The sequence below is a fragment of the Strix aluco genome, chromosome 7, assembly GCF_031877795.1.
Source record: "Strix aluco isolate bStrAlu1 chromosome 7, bStrAlu1.hap1, whole genome shotgun sequence".
Taxonomy (NCBI): domain Eukaryota; kingdom Metazoa; phylum Chordata; class Aves; order Strigiformes; family Strigidae; genus Strix; species Strix aluco.
In genome coordinates this window covers 21,084,055-21,103,287 of record NC_133937.1, presented here as the reverse complement: position 1 = coordinate 21,103,287, position 19,233 = coordinate 21,084,055, and the positions used below count along the sequence as shown (strand labels likewise).

General features: G+C 42.5%; 1 protein-coding gene across 1 annotated transcript in view; it reads left to right on the top strand.

Moving 5' to 3' along the window:
- Positions 1–18,615, top strand: part of ARHGAP22 (Rho GTPase activating protein 22) — a 132,546-nt gene extending 113,931 nt beyond the window's left edge. The window contains exons 5-9 of the mRNA XM_074830045.1: positions 3,527–3,659; positions 8,216–8,289; positions 10,120–10,241; positions 13,037–13,928; positions 18,169–18,615. Coding sequence (XP_074686146.1) covers positions 3,527–3,659; positions 8,216–8,289; positions 10,120–10,241; positions 13,037–13,928; positions 18,169–18,397 — 1,450 coding nt within the window. The 3' untranslated portion in view covers positions 18,398–18,615. The remainder of the gene's footprint in view (positions 1–3,526; positions 3,660–8,215; positions 8,290–10,119; positions 10,242–13,036; positions 13,929–18,168) is intronic.
- Positions 18,616–19,233: the final 618 nt, after the last annotated feature.

Here is a 19,233-nt window from a genome sequence, read left to right as displayed (position 1 = left end):
TCAAATGTTTCTGAAATAAAATGGCAATTTTGCAGGTTTTTTCCCCAGTATAAAAATGTTGATGTAGTATCTTGCCTGGTACAAAGACATGCTAGCTGCTTTTTTATCCTACTGACCATGTCAATGTCAGGGAACAGCAAGGGCCACCTGGTCCACAAAGCAAGGTAAGCCAGGAGCCAAATGGGGTAACAAGGCTGGCAGGGGCAGTGACACAGTCCAGTGATCACCAGGCAAGTCCATAGTGACAAGGCAGGTCCAAGATCATGCTAGGTAATCTGTCCTGTCAGTCAGGGTCTAGGTCCAGATCAACAGGGTCTGTAGCCAGGCACAGACATGGCTGTGAGGCAGTGGGAGTTGTAGCTTAGACACAGAATAAACAGTAGATGCTCAGCTTAATGTTGGCTCCCACGGGAAGAGTGTCAACCCTGGCTCAGAGTACTCTGTCCAAGATCAGCAAGGGAAGGAGGGCAGCTCTCAGCTGCGCTCTCTCTGTGTTGGCCCTGAGCCCAGGCAGTCAAATCATCAGGAAGGTGGATGCTCTCAGGGCCCTTACAGCCAAATCCTGTCCATACTCTGTAACTAGCATTTCCTTTCCTCTCTCATATGTACATGCTACCCAGAGTGAAGGTCAGCATTGTTCTAACCTCAACAGTGCTTTGAGAAATGGGCCTTGACCCTCCAGGGATATTTGGATCCTAGGCCATTGTGTAGATCTGGCTCAATCTCTATCAGAGGTCCAGAATTGGGATCAGATCTGGGATCTTGACTTGGAACCTGGCTCCATTTCTTGCTGGAAGTCACTAGCACCACTTTCCCAGGTGATGCAGGCAGCATCTGGTATATTGCCAGAACATTAACATAGGGGATCACTTTCCCTGGACCTGCAGCCAGTCTCAACATTGCCAATAGCACCCCTGCCTACTGCTGCAGGAAGAGCTAGCGCTCTCCTGCATGGGCAGCATGGTGTTTGGTCTCATCCTGGGAAGAATATCCTTAGAATTTATTGGGAACATTCTTCTAATTCTTCCCTCCCCTCAGCTTCCCAGACCACCCATCCTTCTTTCTTTGATTCTTAACCACAGCCAGTACTTGCTCCCTAAATGGAAGTGTCAAATATTTAGAGATATTTTCATGAAAAAATAAAGTTTGAAATCATCAAACTGTCTCACTTCATCTTTTCTTAAACAAAATCTTTGTATTTTCAACTGAATGTCTGGGTGTTCTAGTTCAGAATTAGAATGATCTTAATTCATGTGAACAAAGTTATTTTGGAAAACGCTCATATTCTGGAACAGAAGTATCTATGGAAGTAATTAATTAGGAATGACAGTTTCACTTTCATGTTTTACCTTAGTCTAATCCATACTAACTTTATTGTCATGAGGCTAAACCAAGCCTTGCCCCACCCCCAGCATTTTTAAAGCAGAAAGCACCTTTATTTCCATAGGCATTTGCACTGACTAAATAGATCAGTGCTAAATCTCACCTTTGACAGAGGCAATAAAGATCTCCATGAAGGAATGCCTGCCTTTTGGGTAGTTGATTTGAAATGTGATAACTGAAGGTTTAGTACAGCATTAAAGGAGGCAAGTCTAGGTGGACCTGAGTAGTGTGACAGTTGAGGGCCCCCCAGTCATTGCTTTTTGCTCTTTCCACCATGTCCACTGTGACTTGAAGGCCCAGCTCTCTGGTCTTTGATATGTATAGTTACAGATAGTAACAAGGGAGAGGCAGTTCCACCCTGCCTAAGTGAAATGCTTCTCCTCCTAGGAAGCATAATTTTCTTTATGTGTAACTAAAACCATCCATGTATGGCCTAGGACACCTAGGCAGCAGCAAAGATTTTCTGCAAGTGTGAAATCCATATGCCTGTTTCCAAATCAGGTGCAGTGAAAGGAATATCCATTTCCCCCCCGCCCCCCCGCTCCCCTGGTTGCAGTCAGTGCTTTTAGATGTCTTTTGTATCTACAGTGATCTTCCAAATGCTGGAGCCTGCCTGCCCCATGGTGGGTTGGATCTCTGTGATGACTGACAATTAAAATATTTATTTTTAAAAGGCTTGCTTTTCAAATTTGGGTTTCAAATGCATATATATATACTTATGAAAGGCCAGGTGTTGCTGTTTTGGAAGCACCTACGCAGTCTGCTCCTATTGCACTTCCACGCCACTGAAAGTTTGGCTGGATTTCACACGGCCTTGTGAATGAAATGATAGCTGCAGTCAGCAGAACTGAAGCTGTATTCTGAGCTCTGCTTCTGAGTGATAGTCATATCCACCATCCATGCCTGAAACTGCACACTAAAAAAAGAAAAAAAGAATAATGGTACTGACCTCATTTGTAAAGCATTTATAACCAACTGAAGAAAAACATTATGTGAAACTGTGGTATTCTCAAATATGATGGAGCTGTTTAATAGGAATAGCTTTATCAGGATTAGTAGCGAGTGGTAGCTGCTGGTAGATTCCTATTGTCATTTTTCCTGTTTGTTTTAGCGGTGTGTTCCAAAAATGCTTAAAAACATACTAAGTGGAAGAGATTCTGCTTTTAGATAGAGGTGAGAATTTGAAGCTTTATTGCCCCATGGTTACTGATGTGTTTTTCTCAGAGTTCTTCAAAGACTGTGAGGGCAATGGTGAGTAGTGGGGAGCTGGTGACAGAATCTGTTTAGACTTCCAACAGTTAAAACCTTTGAGGAGGTCATCTGCAAAAATTAACAAAAGTTGTACAACAGGGGACTTGGAGTGAGGGAGAGATATTGCCATACATCAAAAGCTGGATGGGAAATGGAAAGGGAAGAACAGGTTCATCTTCATCATGGAATCTGACACCTCAACTCCAACTTAAAGCAGAGGACAGAGAAGAGGAAAGAGAAGTTCCTGGAGTGGGAAAGAAAAGAAAAGCTGATATCCCAGCATAACAGACGGACTAGGAAATTCCAGATACCCAAGCCTGGGGGAGGAGATGTGACCCACAAGCTGGGCAGCCATGCCAAGTGGCAATAGAGGGCCTAGAGGAAATACAGCTTCCTCCATTTTTTTCTGAATGATTGACCAGGACACTTGGGAGCCTGGCCCATCAGACACAGGTGGGTGCTGGCTGGGAAAAGTATCAGGCAGGAGGGATCAGTGAGAGGATCGGAGGTTATGTTTGACTGCATGAGGATGCAGAGCTCTATTGTCAGTGCTATGTGATCACTGTGCACTTGCCTGGACTGCATTGCTCATGTTCCTGATCCACATCGGCTGAGGAGCTGCAGCACCACCCTACCTCTTAAGCAGTATCATGGACATATCCCTTCCACTGCCCGTATTGCCCAAGATGTATTTATATTTTGAGAAAATTGGAGATTTCCCTTGTTCCCAGGTAGACCCTCCCGCCTAGTACAAACACATGGCAGAACAGCTTCCTTCCAATTGCCTACTTTGTCCCTGTCCCTAAAAGGGACTTAGATGCACCCCCAATGAAAGGCATCAAGCTTGGGGTAGTGTGGGTTTCTAAATTTCCTTCCCTCTTCTCTATTGCAGCAACACGGATGTTCACACTGTGGCGTCCCTCCTGAAGCTTTACCTTCGAGAGCTGCCAGAGCCTGTCATCCCCTTTGCCAAATATGAAGACTTTCTTTCTTGTGGACAGCTACTCTCAAAAGATGAGGGAGAGGTCAGTGATCCTTCTAATCTGCCTCCTTCTACCTCGAAGGTTGTTCCCAAGATTCAATGTAGTGCAGCTTTCTTCTCATCACTCTTCAGTCCCGATTTAAATCAATGAAGTTCCTGGGAACCTTCCTCTGAATTTTCCTGAAGCCATGAATTGGGCATTAATATCACAGACTCCTGCTTAAAATAGGAGCTTGTTTGAATGCAGTCTTGTAGCCTGGTGTTTCTTTCTTTGAACAAAGCTGTTCTGTAGCATAATCAGCAAGAGATGCAAGGTAGGAGACTGGGTTCCTTTCCCGGCCTTGCTGTTGACTCTAGCAAGCTGTATGAAATCACTCGCTTTTTCTGTGTTTTCAGTTTCCTATGAACTACATGTTCTGCTTCCCAATGTTTTTGGTGGATGAGATGTTGATCAGTGCAATGGTCTTTGTATTTCTTAAAGGAGAGGCACTACAAAAGGGCAGGCTATGATATTATCCCAAAATGGGGGAAATAATGCTATGAATACTTTTCCAGAACCTTCTTACGATGTTCCTCTCTTTGATTTCCAGGCAAGGGAAGGGGCTGACAAAAACCTCCAAGTCTGTGGCAATCATGGAAATTTTGATTCAGTGCTTGGGAGGAGCAGGATAATTTACAATATGATTGATTGTTTCATCCATATTGTTCCTCTTGTGGTGATGTCTGAGTTCTTTGCTGACTCCAGAGGCACGTTGGATCTGGTCTAATGTGGGTGGAACTGTGCCACCTTTTAAAACAGATGTTTAAAGAAGCCTCAAGGGTTGTTACTAGTGTCAGCTAAAGAAGTAAAGGCCTGAGGACTTAAAAGTTGCAGTCCGCAGTTCTGTCCCTTTTCTGTGTGTGGCCTCAAGAGTGTGCTCACATCTTTGTCTCTGGTGGGGATTGTAAAAACTTTACTGAGGGCCTGGGGTTCACCTTTAGTTCAAGTGGCAGAAGGCTCTGGGGAGATTCAGTCCTTCATGATGTCCATAGGAGGATGCATGCTTGCATGCATCAAATGTAGCATATCTGTTAATATCAGGTTTTTATGGATAAAAAGCAAGTTTGCTAGTATCTCTAATCACATGATCTATTCTCTAGGCAACTCTGAGAAAGTAAATTTCTGTGCACAACAGCATATTACCATACACAGATATGCATTTGCATTCTGAACACAGCCACATCAGTGTGTCAGTACACTAGCGTTGTCTTTCAATAGGTACAGGTATGTGTCTACTAGCTCCAGAACTTGGTAATTTTCTGCATTATCCTCACTCAACTTGGGTATCTCTGCAGGATGCTATGTTACAGACAGCACAATGGTTGATTTCACAAGAAACAGCAGCATTCTTAAGGCAGTGGAGCTGGTTTCATTTTGGTCATAATATGTACAGACTGGGAAGTTTTGGACCCATTAAGCACTATTGCACAAGAGTAGAGACACTGCCAAGTTGGGCAAACATAATTGTATATCACTGCTCAGCTTATTAACTATGTAGTTTGCCTGATTTTGCCTGCACAGGCTGCAGCAGTTTGGGAAGCAACATCTGTGTTGGTTTTGTGGGAGCAAGGCCAGACTCATATGACTTGTAGTGCAGTATTCTCTTTGGATTAGAGAAGCGATGAGGAGTGCTAGATAGCCAAAATGAAAGCTTACAAAATACAGTACTGCTGATAGCACAAAGTTGTCTTGTTAAACTGGTGTTGTAAACATAAGCTTTTTTTTTGTGTGTGTGTCAGGAAAATCTGGAACCTCAACAAGGGCTGTTTACTTTTTCAGAAAGTAAGGTGGAGTGCACACACCAAGGGTGGAGAGGTTGTACGTGCACAGTAGCATGTGGAGCAGAATGTAGCACAAAGTCGTACCTAGCCTGTAGGGCCTGACTCGCCTCCAACATGGAAAATCCCCCTGCTCAAAAAATGTAGTTTCATTGAAACCATAATTTTTTAGCACAAAATGATAAGCATGGAATTTCAAAATCAAAAGTTTCATTTTGAAAAAGTATTTGGAAACAAAATGCAATTTAATGTTTTAATTTGAAGTACTATTTTGTATTCATTTTTCACTTGGAAGTTTTGAATGAGACTTTTGGACTCAAAATATGATTTTCTTTAGTTTTGTATACACACACAACCCCGCCCCCCCGCCAATTAATTACTTAAGACAAAATAGCTGTTCAGATAAAATTATTGGCACCTCATGCTGCTACATTGTGACCATAGATAGGAGTTATAATGATGTTAGCTTAGCCAAATCTCCATCTGCAGCAAAAAATACTCCAGCACTGCCCTAAACTTTCAATTTTTCATTCAGATTGCTGTTCATCTTCATTCTGGACCCAACTAATTTCTGTTGGGATGCAAACAGAAATGTAGCAGAGACCTTGGGTTGTCCTGAGGCCTCCAGGTATCCCAGCAGGACTGCAGTGTTAAAAAAGATTTTATTCTGATCCCAGCTGATTGGGAGGAAAGATTAAAAATGAAAAACAAATGTAGAGTAATGATGAATGAAAGATCTTCAAATCTCTAAAAACTCGTTTGAATCTGAGCTGACCTGACATGGTAGTATTTTAGCCTTCTCTGCTGCCTGTACTGTAGAGATGCACATAGCAGTTTAGTGGGCTAAGCATGTGGCTTTGAGTTTTTAAAGAGGGGTCTGAATTTGGGTGAACATCTGAAGTGTTGCTAGTTTTCCAGTCCAACTAGAGGCTCTTAACTGGTGCTGATCTGTTACTCATACTGCAAAATCCTTGGTTTTGAGATCACACCTTGGAAAACATGCATCTGTAGTATATTAGACTTGCAGCATTTTCAAGGAGGTAAGAGTTATTACTGCAAAATATTACGATGAATGGCAGTGCAGTGCCTCTATTGCATGCTAGGCTGCAGCCATAAGCAAGATCAATGCTATTTGTTAATAACAGCAGTTCCTAGCTTGCATTTTCCTTTATACTTTTGCTGTGGCGTTACTAGGCTCAGCCTTCTGCCATCTGTTGGTCAGGTGGTTGGTGGGTACAAATCTGTGACAGAGCTGATAAATGCTTCAGCAGGAGAGAAAGCTTTTTTTAACCTGGCAAGCGTATGATACTCAGTGTAATACCACGTTTGTGGTTCCTTGCAACAGAGCATGGATGATAAGTTTTTAGAACCTATTTTCTTTCAGGTAGCATCTTTTACCTTTAGGTCATGTTTCCAGCTGTTCACAACTGCCTGCAGTTTCTGTTCCAAAGCTCCCTTTTGCATCCAGTGGAGCCATGGTATTTTAATTCAGAGCACTTGAAATACAGTGCCAAATACCATCCTGATTTCTGTGTTTGAAATAAATTGGGTTACAGAGCAAAATTCAAGAGGGAATTAGGTCTGTTAGCTCACTTTTTTCTAGTTGAAACTCCCCACTTGAAAGCTGGATGACCTGAACAACTGACCTTAACCTTCACATCAGTAGCAGCTGTCCTTGATTCAAATGTTTTCAGAAGTTTAAAAAAGAAGATTGAGATTTTCAAAAGTGACTGGTCTTTTATTGGTGTCTCTATTGTTGTCACTGTTAAACTGGCATAATAAGCTAAGGAATAAAAAAGGACTTATTGCTTTTAAGAATTCTTTTTTAAGTTTTATTTTTTTATTAGAGGACTTTTTTGTGCTGGGACATATGGAATAAAAAAGTGTCTATACATTCAGGATGTTAAGGATGGAGGCAGGAATACAGACTGCTTGCTCTCTGGATCTTTCTGACTTGTCTGGACTAGAGAAACCGGGAAGATCTTGCAAGAGGCTGACCAACAAAATTGCCTTCCTAATGGTCCTTAATAAATCAAAGAAAGTTTTAAATTTATGTCCAACTGCATTTCTTCGACTTGGAAGCAGCTGCTTCTGGAATTTCTTCATCATTAGTTAGAAAGGAATGAGCAAATTATGCTTGGGACTATGGAAGGACAATAGCCTTCTGAGTCAGAGGTTTACATTAGATGATTTAAGTAGCTTCAGGGTTTTAAGTCATTTCTCCAGCAGATGTCTCATCTTATGTTTTAATGTAAAGACAAAAATTTTATGAGGAAGTATGTCACAGCTCAGAATGACCACAAATGGAAGTTATTAAAAAGGAGATAGTTGAACTGGAATGTCATTCAACGTTTTAAAGAAAAAACCCTCCTCTGCTCAGTTGAGCACTACTGCAATGTATTTGTACCACACTCAATGCCTTGAAGTTTCAAATAGGCCAGATGCTGAAAAGGTACATTTGCTGGTACATTTATACCAATGCTAGTGGGCAGGCTTCGAAGACTAGTAGGCCTCACTAATTCAGGCTTCTACATCAAGCATTAAAGTTGACAGGAGGATTTCCACTGATTCTGAGAACTGAATCAAGTTCTGGACACTGGGTTTTTGGTAAGGCACAAGACACTGAATGACACATATTTTAAAGCAAAGCCCCCTTGTGCTATCATCTGTTGTTCATGGTTTGGACTCCGGAAAGAGCACTTTGTAGTATTGAAGAAAAGTCAGGTCTGCTTTGCATCATTTACATTAACAGCTCTCCTTTTTGTTTTTCCTGTCCCTCAGGGTACCCAGGAACTGGTTAAACAGGTGAAGAATTTGCCCCAAGCCAACTACAACCTCCTCAAATACATATGCAAGTAAGTGAAATTAATTAACACTTGGAAAAGTCACTAAGTTTTGTGAGGCTTATATGCAAATAATTTATTCTGAAAGTATGAATGTTCAATCACTTACATGTAAGTTACTGGTCCTGTAAAATCGTGGAGGTGAACATGCAGCCTGCCTGAAGGAAGCTCTTGGTTTATCCAAGAGCATCAACCTTGGTGTCACCCACAGCCTTGAATGATACAGCAGGCATGAATGATACTAGCCTATTATATTGTTTATTTCGGAAGCACTTAAAGACCAGTAAAGAAAGGGATTTTTTCCAGGTACTGCACACTTGGAAGATTTATGACACAAGCTGAGTAGCAGATGCAGTTAGAATAGCCAGTCTGGCCTCAGCTCTGGTTTGGAAGTGCAGTTGGGAGTGGCTCCTTCTTGGAGTACCAGGAGCTCCACAGCCTTGTCTCCCCTCATCTCTCGGCTGACTGTCCCAATTTTTGCAAAGTGGGCTGGAATATGTTTTGGGAGCTGGAATGGACTGTTACCCTAGATACAATGTGGTGAACGTTATGTTATATTCTAGTCTCTGTGGTAGTTAGCCCCTTTATGACCAGTGGGGTTTGCACATCTGAAGCAGACAGTAGACACAAACACTGACGCGTAGCCCATGTCTTATTCAAGAGATGTCAAGCCTTTCCCAAGTGTACAGACAAATAGCATTTCTGAAATGTATTTGTTGAATGTTTTAAAAAATTTATTTTGCCTCACTGTGTGCTTCTATAGCCATTTGTAATATCTGAGCACCTCAAAACATGAATGGCTGAGGCAGGGGAATACATGTTTCTAAAGGACTGAGGAAAGGAAAGGCAAATAGAATTTGCTTCTGACTTAGTGAAGAAAACTGAGGATTCTTGAGTCTCAGCATAGTGTCTGCCACAGGGCAAAGTCACAGAAGAAATGGGAGTGCCTAGAAAAGTCATGTTGCCAAGTAGAAGCATTCAAAAATTTGCCAAGTAATGCAGAATGACAAGGCAGCTTTTCCCCTGCCAAAACCCATCCAATCATCCAAAAATTAACAATAGTTTAGGAAATGGAGTACAGAGTGAGATTGTTCACTTTTGAGGCTACTGAGTCCTATTTCCTGCTATTGTAGGTTTGCATGTCATATAGTCCTTTTTACAACTTGGCTAATTATGTACAACCTATTTAGGTGTTTGTTACAGCCTTTCTCTTGCTACAACTCCTATTGGGAGGCTGTTCCAAATTACAAAAACATCAACTGTTAGAAACTTACTGCTGATTTCCAGCTTGTACATATGGATAGCCAGTCTGTCTGGATTTCTTCATGCGCTGTTTCTGGCTTGCATAGTCTTTTTCTTGTCTTGGTGTTTGCCCAACTGATGCATTCATAAGAAGCATTTGGGCTACCTCTTTATCTGTATTTTGTTAGATTGAAGCCACAAAGCTCTTTCCACAGGCTGCTAGTTCTAGGATGAGGAGATGAGTGAAATTTATTTTTACTTCTGTTATATCTGTAATGAAAACTGCAGAAGTCAACCTGTGTAATTGGAGAATTCCCATAAAAATGTGAAAATCTGTCCTTTCACATCGAGTAGAAGGTTGGATCCCTGGTAGGCTGGTACTTTTGGCAGAAGCCACCCTGTCCTCTCTTGTTCAAACAATAGGAGGGATCTGGGGTTATTACTGAGTATCTAAGCTGCACTAGTCCCTAGAAGAATTTCAGGTATCAGGGTTGTATAAACACAGGACAAAACTCTTCCTGCCCCAGAATGCCTACAGTCTGAGAAGTGACTGACCTATTATTCCTCTCCTCCTTTGATTTTTCTGGGGGGGCTTTCAAGGTTCCTTGATGAAGTTCAGGCTCACTCCAGCATTAACAAGATGAGTGTCCAGAACCTGGCTACAGTATTTGGACCAAATATATTGCGGCCTAAAATGGAAGATCCAGTGACTATGATGGAAGGTAGGTACTACTCTTGTGAGATAACACACCTGTATTTTGGAGCTGCAAGAGTATGCTGAAAATCATACATTCATTGGTAGCTGTATCACTTGGCTGCACAGTCAGCAACAAGTCAAGCAATCCCTTGCCTGTGAGGGGATGTACCAGTCGGCCTCTGTTATCCCACTCACTACTAGCCTGGGAGTGTCTCTCCTCTCCACCACATGGAGATGCCTCTTCCTTATTGTAAGTTGTTATGTGAAACTCTCTGAACCTACTGCTAAAATGAAAGCTCAGATGTTCCTCAGAGGAATCGTGTTTAAGTATCAAACTGCTATCATTTAGTATTGGTGCATTGTGGTGGTTAGACAGCTTCCTGTAAAGGACATCCAGACCACAGTGAAAGAGGTACTGTGGTTTTTGCTGTACCACAGTGGCTATAACTAGGTGTCTTAGAAGTGTTGTCTTCTAAGTAGGCCTTGTATGGGTCAGAACTTCACAGAACCTAAGGAATAAGTTGAAAATCACTGTTAATTTTGGATGTAAAAATCTGAAGCTTGAAAATTATCTAACGCCATATGGGTCAGGAAATGCACAGGGCATGATCTCTGGCTGGCTGACACCAAGGGCTGGAACACAGCCCCTCTCCCAGGTGGCACTGGAGCACTACTGTGGTGCAAGCCTTAATAGGGTCTTTGCATCAAGTTTTGTGGGATCTTGGTAAGTCTGCAGAAAGAATTGATGGATTCATCCAGCATTAGGCACAGATGGAGATGCTGTGCCCCTGATGCCTGAACTCAGCCCTGGCACTGCTCCCTAGCTGTAGGGGGCAGGTGATGTGGTGCTCTAAGTGATGGAAATCCTTCATAGAATGCCAGCATTATCACACCTTAGCAGCAGCAGTGCCTTTAGCTCTGCACAAGTGACCTCTGAAAGGCACTGCAGATGTGTGCCCCACAGATGGCAATAATAATAACAATAATAGATCGCCGTAACAGGCCAACTTCAGAGCATGGCCTGACATACTATAGTTGTTCAGGGACTCAAAGCATGCCACAGAGATGTGTGCCATATTATTAAGGGTAGATTTGAGACCTTCCTATCAAAGCGGGGAAGGTACAAAAATGTGGGCAGGAGAAAAAGGGAGGGCAGGAGCAGATGCTGGGTTATTCAGTATTACAAAGGTGTGGAGGTAGCTGAAACCTCAGTCTGTTGTGTGATGCTGTGACTTCCCCTAGTGGCCAGCTGGCCAGCGTTGGCAAGACTCTTAAAGCCTTGGCCAACAACACGGGGTTTTTTTCAGTTGGTACAGGTGACAAGTTTGGATTCGGTTCACCTCAGGCATTTCATTATGCATTTCAGCTGATGGCAGAGGTGCTTGTACTGTGTGTAGGTTCAGAGTGCTACAGATGCTGTGGTCTCATGCACTCTCCCATAGTTGTATGAAAACACTACAATGACCTGACCTGGAATTCTGTATTACCACAGACTTGAACTGTAGAAAAATGGGGATCCGGTGACTGGATTTTTAGACTAAATAATTTTACTCATAAGCAGCAGCAATGGAAATGTTTTGTTTTATTGTTAGTTGAGGATAGAAGACTGGTTAAATAGAAATAACAGAGGAATGGAAAGACTCAATAAATTTTTTTTAGCTTCAGGGCAAGATGGATCTGCTAGATCAACTGATACAGAGTAACACTGCTGCCAGTGCTTAACAAAAAGCACTCTGTGTCGCTCTTCCAATTTAAACCATGAATTTCAAATAGAAATATCTGAAGTTTGTCAGCTAAATTGTTAGGAATGCCCTTATCTCCACAGAGGTTTCTCTCCCTGCATTCACAGACATAAAGTAGAAGTTGTAGGTGAGCTCAGTACCTCTTGCTGAGGCCAAAACCTCATTAATAATTTAATAAATTCAGGCTCTTCTCTTGAACCCCTCAGTATGTTAATCTTATTCTCTATTTCAGATGATACTTAAAGGTAGAATTACATATTCTCTTGTTAAGGTTTTCCTCTTTTGTAGAAAGTGCTTTATACTAGGTTTGGTTAAGTGATGTTCTCTATTACTTCATAATGGTCTATTCCACTACTGGAAAGCAATGACAACTCATTTCTGTGGATTTAAATAATTGCAAGTACTTTTTGTACTTGCTGTATATTTTCTGCAGTCATACTTTCTGCATTTCTCTATATACTGAATGCAGCAGAAGGCCTGAGCTGAAATTTCTGCTTCTTCAATAAACACTAGCTCTGGGCCTTTTAAGACTATGAAACTGGGTGCAATGCAGTTGTGGAAACCGTCTGGTTCTGGAAGCTGGACAGAGAGGTGCTCCATCCCAGCAAATAGGTTAGTGTGTTCAGGATCCAACAGGCATCTCTGCACAGGGCTCTGCTGTCCTGCATGGATGCAAACACTGAGATTGATGCTGGCTCTGAACCACATGCCTTGGTGTGGTACAGACATGCCCCGTTTTCCAGGTGTTCTCCTCTGCTGTCATCCTCAAAGGTGTCCTTAAGCAGGCCAATTTATTAATCATTGCTAGTGATCATTTGTACTCTGCTAGACAGCTACATTCATGAGCTGGACTGACACCTGCATCCTTCACAGTCCCCATTTCTAGTGAACAGAACGATTTCTGTCCCTTGCAGTCCTGTACAGAAAGGCACAGAGCAGTTGCTTGGGCAGACTCATTGCGGTGCATGGTGGCCATAGGCCTGTCTCACAAGGAGCTCACAGGGCATCTCAGACAGGGGGGTGAGTGTTTGAGGTCTTCATGTCTCACCAACTGTTTGCCTTTGTCTTCTCCCCACAGGCACCTCACTAGTTCAGCACCTGATGACAGTGCTGATAAGTGAACAGGGGCGAATATTTGCTGTTCCTCAGGCAGATGTGCCAGGGAGCCAGCTGGAAATCAGACCTGTGCGTCAGCGCAGTACTGTGGAGTGGATCTCCGAGGAGGATGGGGAGGACAGCAGGTCGGAGAACAGTGTTCCCAGCCCTGCTGATTTGCCTTCTAGTGTGGCACTAGAGGCCAGTCCTGGACCTGCGATGAAAAACACTCCAGAGCACAGTTGCAAATTGACTCAGCCTGCCACCAGCCCCAGTAAAAGAGTGCAGACACTGCCTCCGTGGAAATACTCCTTCCGCCAGCAGGGAGCACGGTCTGTGAGTCCAAAGCTGGGCAGCTCGTCCTTAGATATCCCCAACCTCTCCTCCAGTGGGAACTGGTTGATGAATGGACTGTACTCCCTCCGAGGCCATCGCCGCACAGCCTCTGGGGAACGAGTTAAAGACTCGTGTTCTTCCCAGAGACTCTCTACTTACGACAACGTCCCTTCACCCAGCCTCTCCCTTAGCACACACAGTATGGCCAGCACCACATGGTCTACATCATCATGTGAAATCTCTGTGATGGACTCAGTCAGCAGCTGCCCAGCCTGCCGGGCCAGTGACTCTTCTGCTTTAAGCTCTCTCAAATCTGAGTGGATAACTCAGGGCTCACCATCTCAGAGTGAGGTCAAGACTGTAGATCTGGAGAACAGCATCGACAGGCTTGAAGCATGCAGCAGCAGCAGCCAACAGAGCAACCCGGCTGCAGCTTCCAGAGACTCTGTCAAATGCTCTAGGGCCCTACAGAGCTTGGTGGTGGAGCTAAAGACAGAACTGAGCAAACAGAGGACTGAGTATGAGACTAGTATCAAAAGGTAATGTCATCTGCAGGGGGGACAAGGAAGTCGTCTATCAGCATTACCTCTGCTTGAACATGGGTGGTGTGGGCTACCAAGTGTAACAGGTTCTCAGACCTGGAGTTTGGGTTTGGGGGACAGCAGATTTTGTTCTGCTCTTTCCTCACTGCTCTCTGAATCCAAGTTTTATCTTTCTGATCAAAAAAATGGGATTTCCTTCAGACAGTGAATTCCAGTATTTCATATTCTATGTTTTCACTGGAAATTAGAACTGCACATGTAATGCCAAAGTCTGCTCTTTGTCAGTGTCCTGTGAGAAATAGTAAAGCAAACATCTTGGAGGAGAAGGATTCAGACTCAGGGTGGTCAGGCCTCAACACGGAACTCTTGTTGGTCTGTGCAGGTGCCAAGATTTATACCAGATCAGTCTGAAATGGAGGGCTTCTTGATGCTTTTCGCAACAGAAGCATTCTTCAAGAAACTAGTCTTGACTGTTCTCCAGGTTGTTCTTTTTTTGGTGGTGGTGGGTCTGCATCTCAGCTATAACTTTTTCAGCAGCCCTTTTGTGCAGAACTTTTGGAAACCTTGCTTTTGATTTTTGATATAGTTGTTCTTTGCTCGTATGGCCAGCCACTGACTCAAAGTAGCAGCAGGGTGCTGCTTGTACAGCAGATACATGAACTGTGTAGTTATTTGCCCACTCTGATGTTTACTTGCACAATTGTAACTGCTGGTGCTGTACTTAAGACCTGTGCTCAGAAAAATTCCTTCCAGTTTTCAGGAGAGATGCATGTGAGGGCAGGGGCTGTAGGAAGCAGAAAGTTAATAACTAGGAAGTCATATTTATTCATTTGTGTGAGTTAGTATATTAAGTTTTATGACTGTGATTATTAGAATGACTTTCAGGCAAGTACTCGGAAATATGCACATGAAATATAGTTGCTTAAAAGGAATTAGATGTGTTTTAATATACAGACATATGCAAAATTGCACACCATGTTATAATACTGAAGAATCATCATTGGCCTGGGCTCTGCAGCACTGGTATTTCACACTGAAGAAGGGCTGTAGTCCATTTCTTACAAATAGATGAGTTCTCAGCTTTTTTTTGTGTGTTAAGGTGTTAATATTTTACTCCTTCAATTATTAAAACTCTGGTAGCATTTGCACACCTCAGTTTCCAATCAGTCTCCCAAACATGGTACCAAAAGCACATATGACTGTAGGGCATGTATAGCACAGCTTTAGGCTACATTTGTTGCCTCTTTTTTCTTGTTAGAGTAATGTCTCAAAAATTTATCTGAACTGTGATCTCTTCTAGTGGGCCAGCTGTTAAGGTAGGAATTTCACTTGCTACCTTCCTGCTTTATTTTATGATTTCCTGTGGTGATGGCTTGTCAGCCTCTGCAGCTTTTCTGCCTCTTGCATTGTAGTGCCTTGGTACATGAATCTGGAAGGAGACTCAGGCCGTGTAGCGGTTTCTGTTCCCACCTAACATTACAGAGTGGGAGAAAAGCTTGCATCTGCCTTGTGTGCTAGCATGGTGTGTTGGAAAAGGTCTGTGAATGATGGTAGTTCATGGCTTATTTGGTTGTTTTTTGGGTTTTTTTTAGATGCCTTACTGATGCAGAATGGGAGGGCAGTGAGGGTATGTGCCTTGCATTTAATTCTGCAGAGCTGCCCTGGCAAGCCTTGTTATAGGGATACAGAGTAATAAACAAAAGAGACCAGGCTGCAAAACTTGGAAATGTGTATCTGCACATTTTTACCTTCTGCCTGGGGAAAGAGATGGCTTTCCCTCTCTTATCAGTAAAACTGTTCTGACAGAGCCTTCAGCTGTTGACATGAGGGACATCCAGGAAGACCTGTTCTTCATGCCAGCTGTTGAGCAATTTCAGCTGCTTCAGCTCTAGCAAACACCTGCCTTTCCCCTGCAGCTGGACAGGGACAGAGAGCACTGTGGCTGGAGGAAAGGACTAGAAATTGGCCAGGTCTCACAGGACAAAGTAGCTAAGAGGAAAATGCCTAATGAACTAATAGGTTCATAAAACCAGGCAAGATGCAGTCACTGCCTTTTTGTATTAAATAGGATGACTCCAGCTGTTCAGGATTACAGCCTGAAGGATCTTGCTGTCAAGTCTAAGAATTTCAAGCCAAGTTTTTCAGCTCTCAAAAATTTTGCAATGTTTTTACTACATCTGCAGCAATTTACATGTGCAAAAATATGTTACTTTAGAGACCGCATGAAAGTCTGCTCCTGTGGAAAGACAGGAGCTAACTAGCAAAGAAGGGAGGCTGTTTAGCAGGGAAACTTTAGGCTGCCTCACTGGCTTTATTTTACTGAAGATAATTTAGTCCCCAAAAGCAGTAATTAGTTCCTTTACAATTGTATGTGTGCTTGTGTGGTTTGCAGAACTCAGTATGTGTAGCAGGGCATGTTTTAATGAAAGAATATAAGCTTTTTGTTGGCGCATACATAAGTGGAGGGAAAGCAGAGTCAGTACCTGCCTGGGGCAGAGGTAAGGAACACGTGCTGATGGAAAAGCTGTTATTTCTCATCATCAACTGCCCATTTTCTCTCTCTTAGTCAGAGGGAGGCAAGTTTTATGGCCTTCCTGTAGCCAGTCTGTTCCAGAGCATTCCTCCCTCGAGGTTAGTATAATTATCAGGCATTTGCTGTTGAGTTTTAGTAATTCATGTTTACCACCTGGGACTCTTAAGAAACTGGAAGTATCTTGGAGAGGACTATTGTTGTGTATGTAGAAACGTAGCAAGTACTGTGACCCTATGTAATTCAGAACATGTAAAGCTAGTCTAGGCTTCTGTAGCTGACCCTTAAACTTTGTGGTAGAAAAATTTAATTGGTAGCTCAGAGCTTAGGATGTAATAAAAATGTTATAAAGGGTGGGCGTGGGGAAGCATTCTAGTGTCAGAAGAGTCCTCTTGTATTACAGAAGACAGTTATCTGGGTGATAAAAGTCTGCCTTCATCAAGAGGGGCAGTTTTTTGCAGACATACTACACATTTCTGTTCACTCATCAGTGCAGCTGTTGGTCTGCTGGACTTGGTGATCCGTGCGCCTGTGTGTGACTTTCTGGTTTGTTGTGAGAATGATCATATTGCCATCCTGAGCTGTATGTGAAGGGACAGTTTAAGGGGATGCACTGCATTGCTTGCATAATTGCCTCTTCGTGGTCACAAAATGGAATTCAGACCCTTCTGGGACTGTCACAAAGGTCCCTTTTTTGTTGTTGAGTCTGTAGCATGCCCTTGTTGAGTGTCATTTACCCTGTCTAAAAATAACCCATGCAGTTTCACTGGGAAGCCAGGCACCCCAGCTTCACAGTTGGGTATTATACTCATCATTGAACCTAAGAGGTGGTGGGATTTTTGTTGTGATTTTTTTTTTTTTTTTTTTTTTAAAAAAGTTAGAGGGGGGACACTTTTCCTAGGAAATCACTCTTTTTGAATATTCTAGTGATCAGAAATTCCCATCTGGATAGACTCCCTCCCCTCCTCTGTATCAATACTGCTACTCTGCCTTGCTATTAGAAAACATTGATAGGGAAGACAGCAAGTGATGTGCCTCCTGCACTTCTTTCAAATCAAAAAAACATGAACCTTGTTCTCTGACCTCCTTAGAGAAAGGCTCTGAGTATTGCAGTAGAGCTTTGTGTACAGATAAATTTAAGGTCTGTTCTTCAAATTCTTCCTCAAATGAAATGTTGGTTTTTGTAAAATATTGTACACTATGAAAAACTTTTCCCCCACCCAATGTCAGTGACAAACTTTATAGAAAATACCATAAAATGGATGGTGAGGAAGGACTGTGACCTCATTCCTACCTGACCTCCAAGGATGTTCCTCTGTACTGGATATCCATATAGGGAAACACAGCATCAGGATGAAAACAAAGGTTAAAATATTATTTTGGAATTAGGTATGTGAACTCAGCTTAACTGAGGAGTTAATACATCTCTTCAGACATTCAGTCTGTTGCCCAAAGTAAGCACTGTTCTGTAAGTCTTGAGCATATTTTCTCAAGATACAAATATAGGAGGCTCTAGCTTTCAAGGAGTCTCTGCCCTTAAACTCAACATTACTGAAATGGCAATTTGTGCCTGCCTTTGAAAATTCTTCTTAGAATGAAGATATTTTAGCTCTAAGTGGAACTTAGCTATAGCTATCAGCAACATTTATCCAGCCACTTAAAAAAACCTCTTTTTTTGTCTGTCTGTCTCTCTCCTTTGGTTTTAAGAATTGAAGAAACAAGTGCAGACCTGAGGAAACAAGTGGTTAGGTTAGAAGAAGAACTGGACCAAGAACGAAAGAAATACACAATGCTGGAGATAAAGCTGAGGAATTCTGAACGTGCTCGTGAAGATGCTGAGAAGAGAAATCACCTCCTGCAGAAGGAAATGGAAGAGTTTTTTTCAACATTAGGATGTTTAACTGCTGAGAGTCGAAGTGCTAAAGTCCCCAAGTAGAACAAGATGATGTACAGCATAGAAAATTGTTTTTCTGGCAAAACCAGTGAGAATGCACATTTTGTTCTGGTGTACTCATGTATCATGAGTAACTCTACAGTGATTGTGCTCTCAGTGACACTTGCTCTGTTGTCTTTACATGTGCTGTAGTGTTAGGACCAGCTGGGAAGGACTGCTAAACATAATGCTTGAACGTTTAGATGTCAGATTGCGAAGAAATAGTGGGCACCCTTCTTATCCACCAATCAAAAGATACTACTCAGCAGTGCAGCCATCTTCAGTCCTACTGCACCATCCTTTTGCTGGCTCCAGGACAGTGGAAGGTCCTGCAAGGTGGGTGGGATTGCCAGAACCGATGGACAGGCTGAGCCTGGAGCCGAGGGCCTCCCACACTTGCATGTGGGAAGATGGCAGTTCCAGTATGTCACCACATTCAATGTGGTTTAGCATGTGAATTTAATGAGGTGTTTTTTCTCCCCACTCCCTACATAAAATTTGTTCAGATTTCTCATTCACACAAAAAAGTGACATTTTTTAATGAAGATAACATGAAAACAAAGTCTACAACTGAGCTGAAGATACCAAAATCTTGACAATTCACTAATATTGTCCCTTACCCACTAAACAGTTTCAGTGTTTAACAAAAATGGAACTTGTTAAAGTATATGTGATTAATAATGACTTTGGCCACATAAACTCCATGGAACTTTAAATATGCACATTTTGCCCTAGGTACCTGGGGTTTTTTGAGCCAAAAATAGAGCAGTATTATCTGCAAAAAAAAAAAAAAAAATCTCATGAGTTGATATGTACTGATCAGACATCAAGGTAGGAGA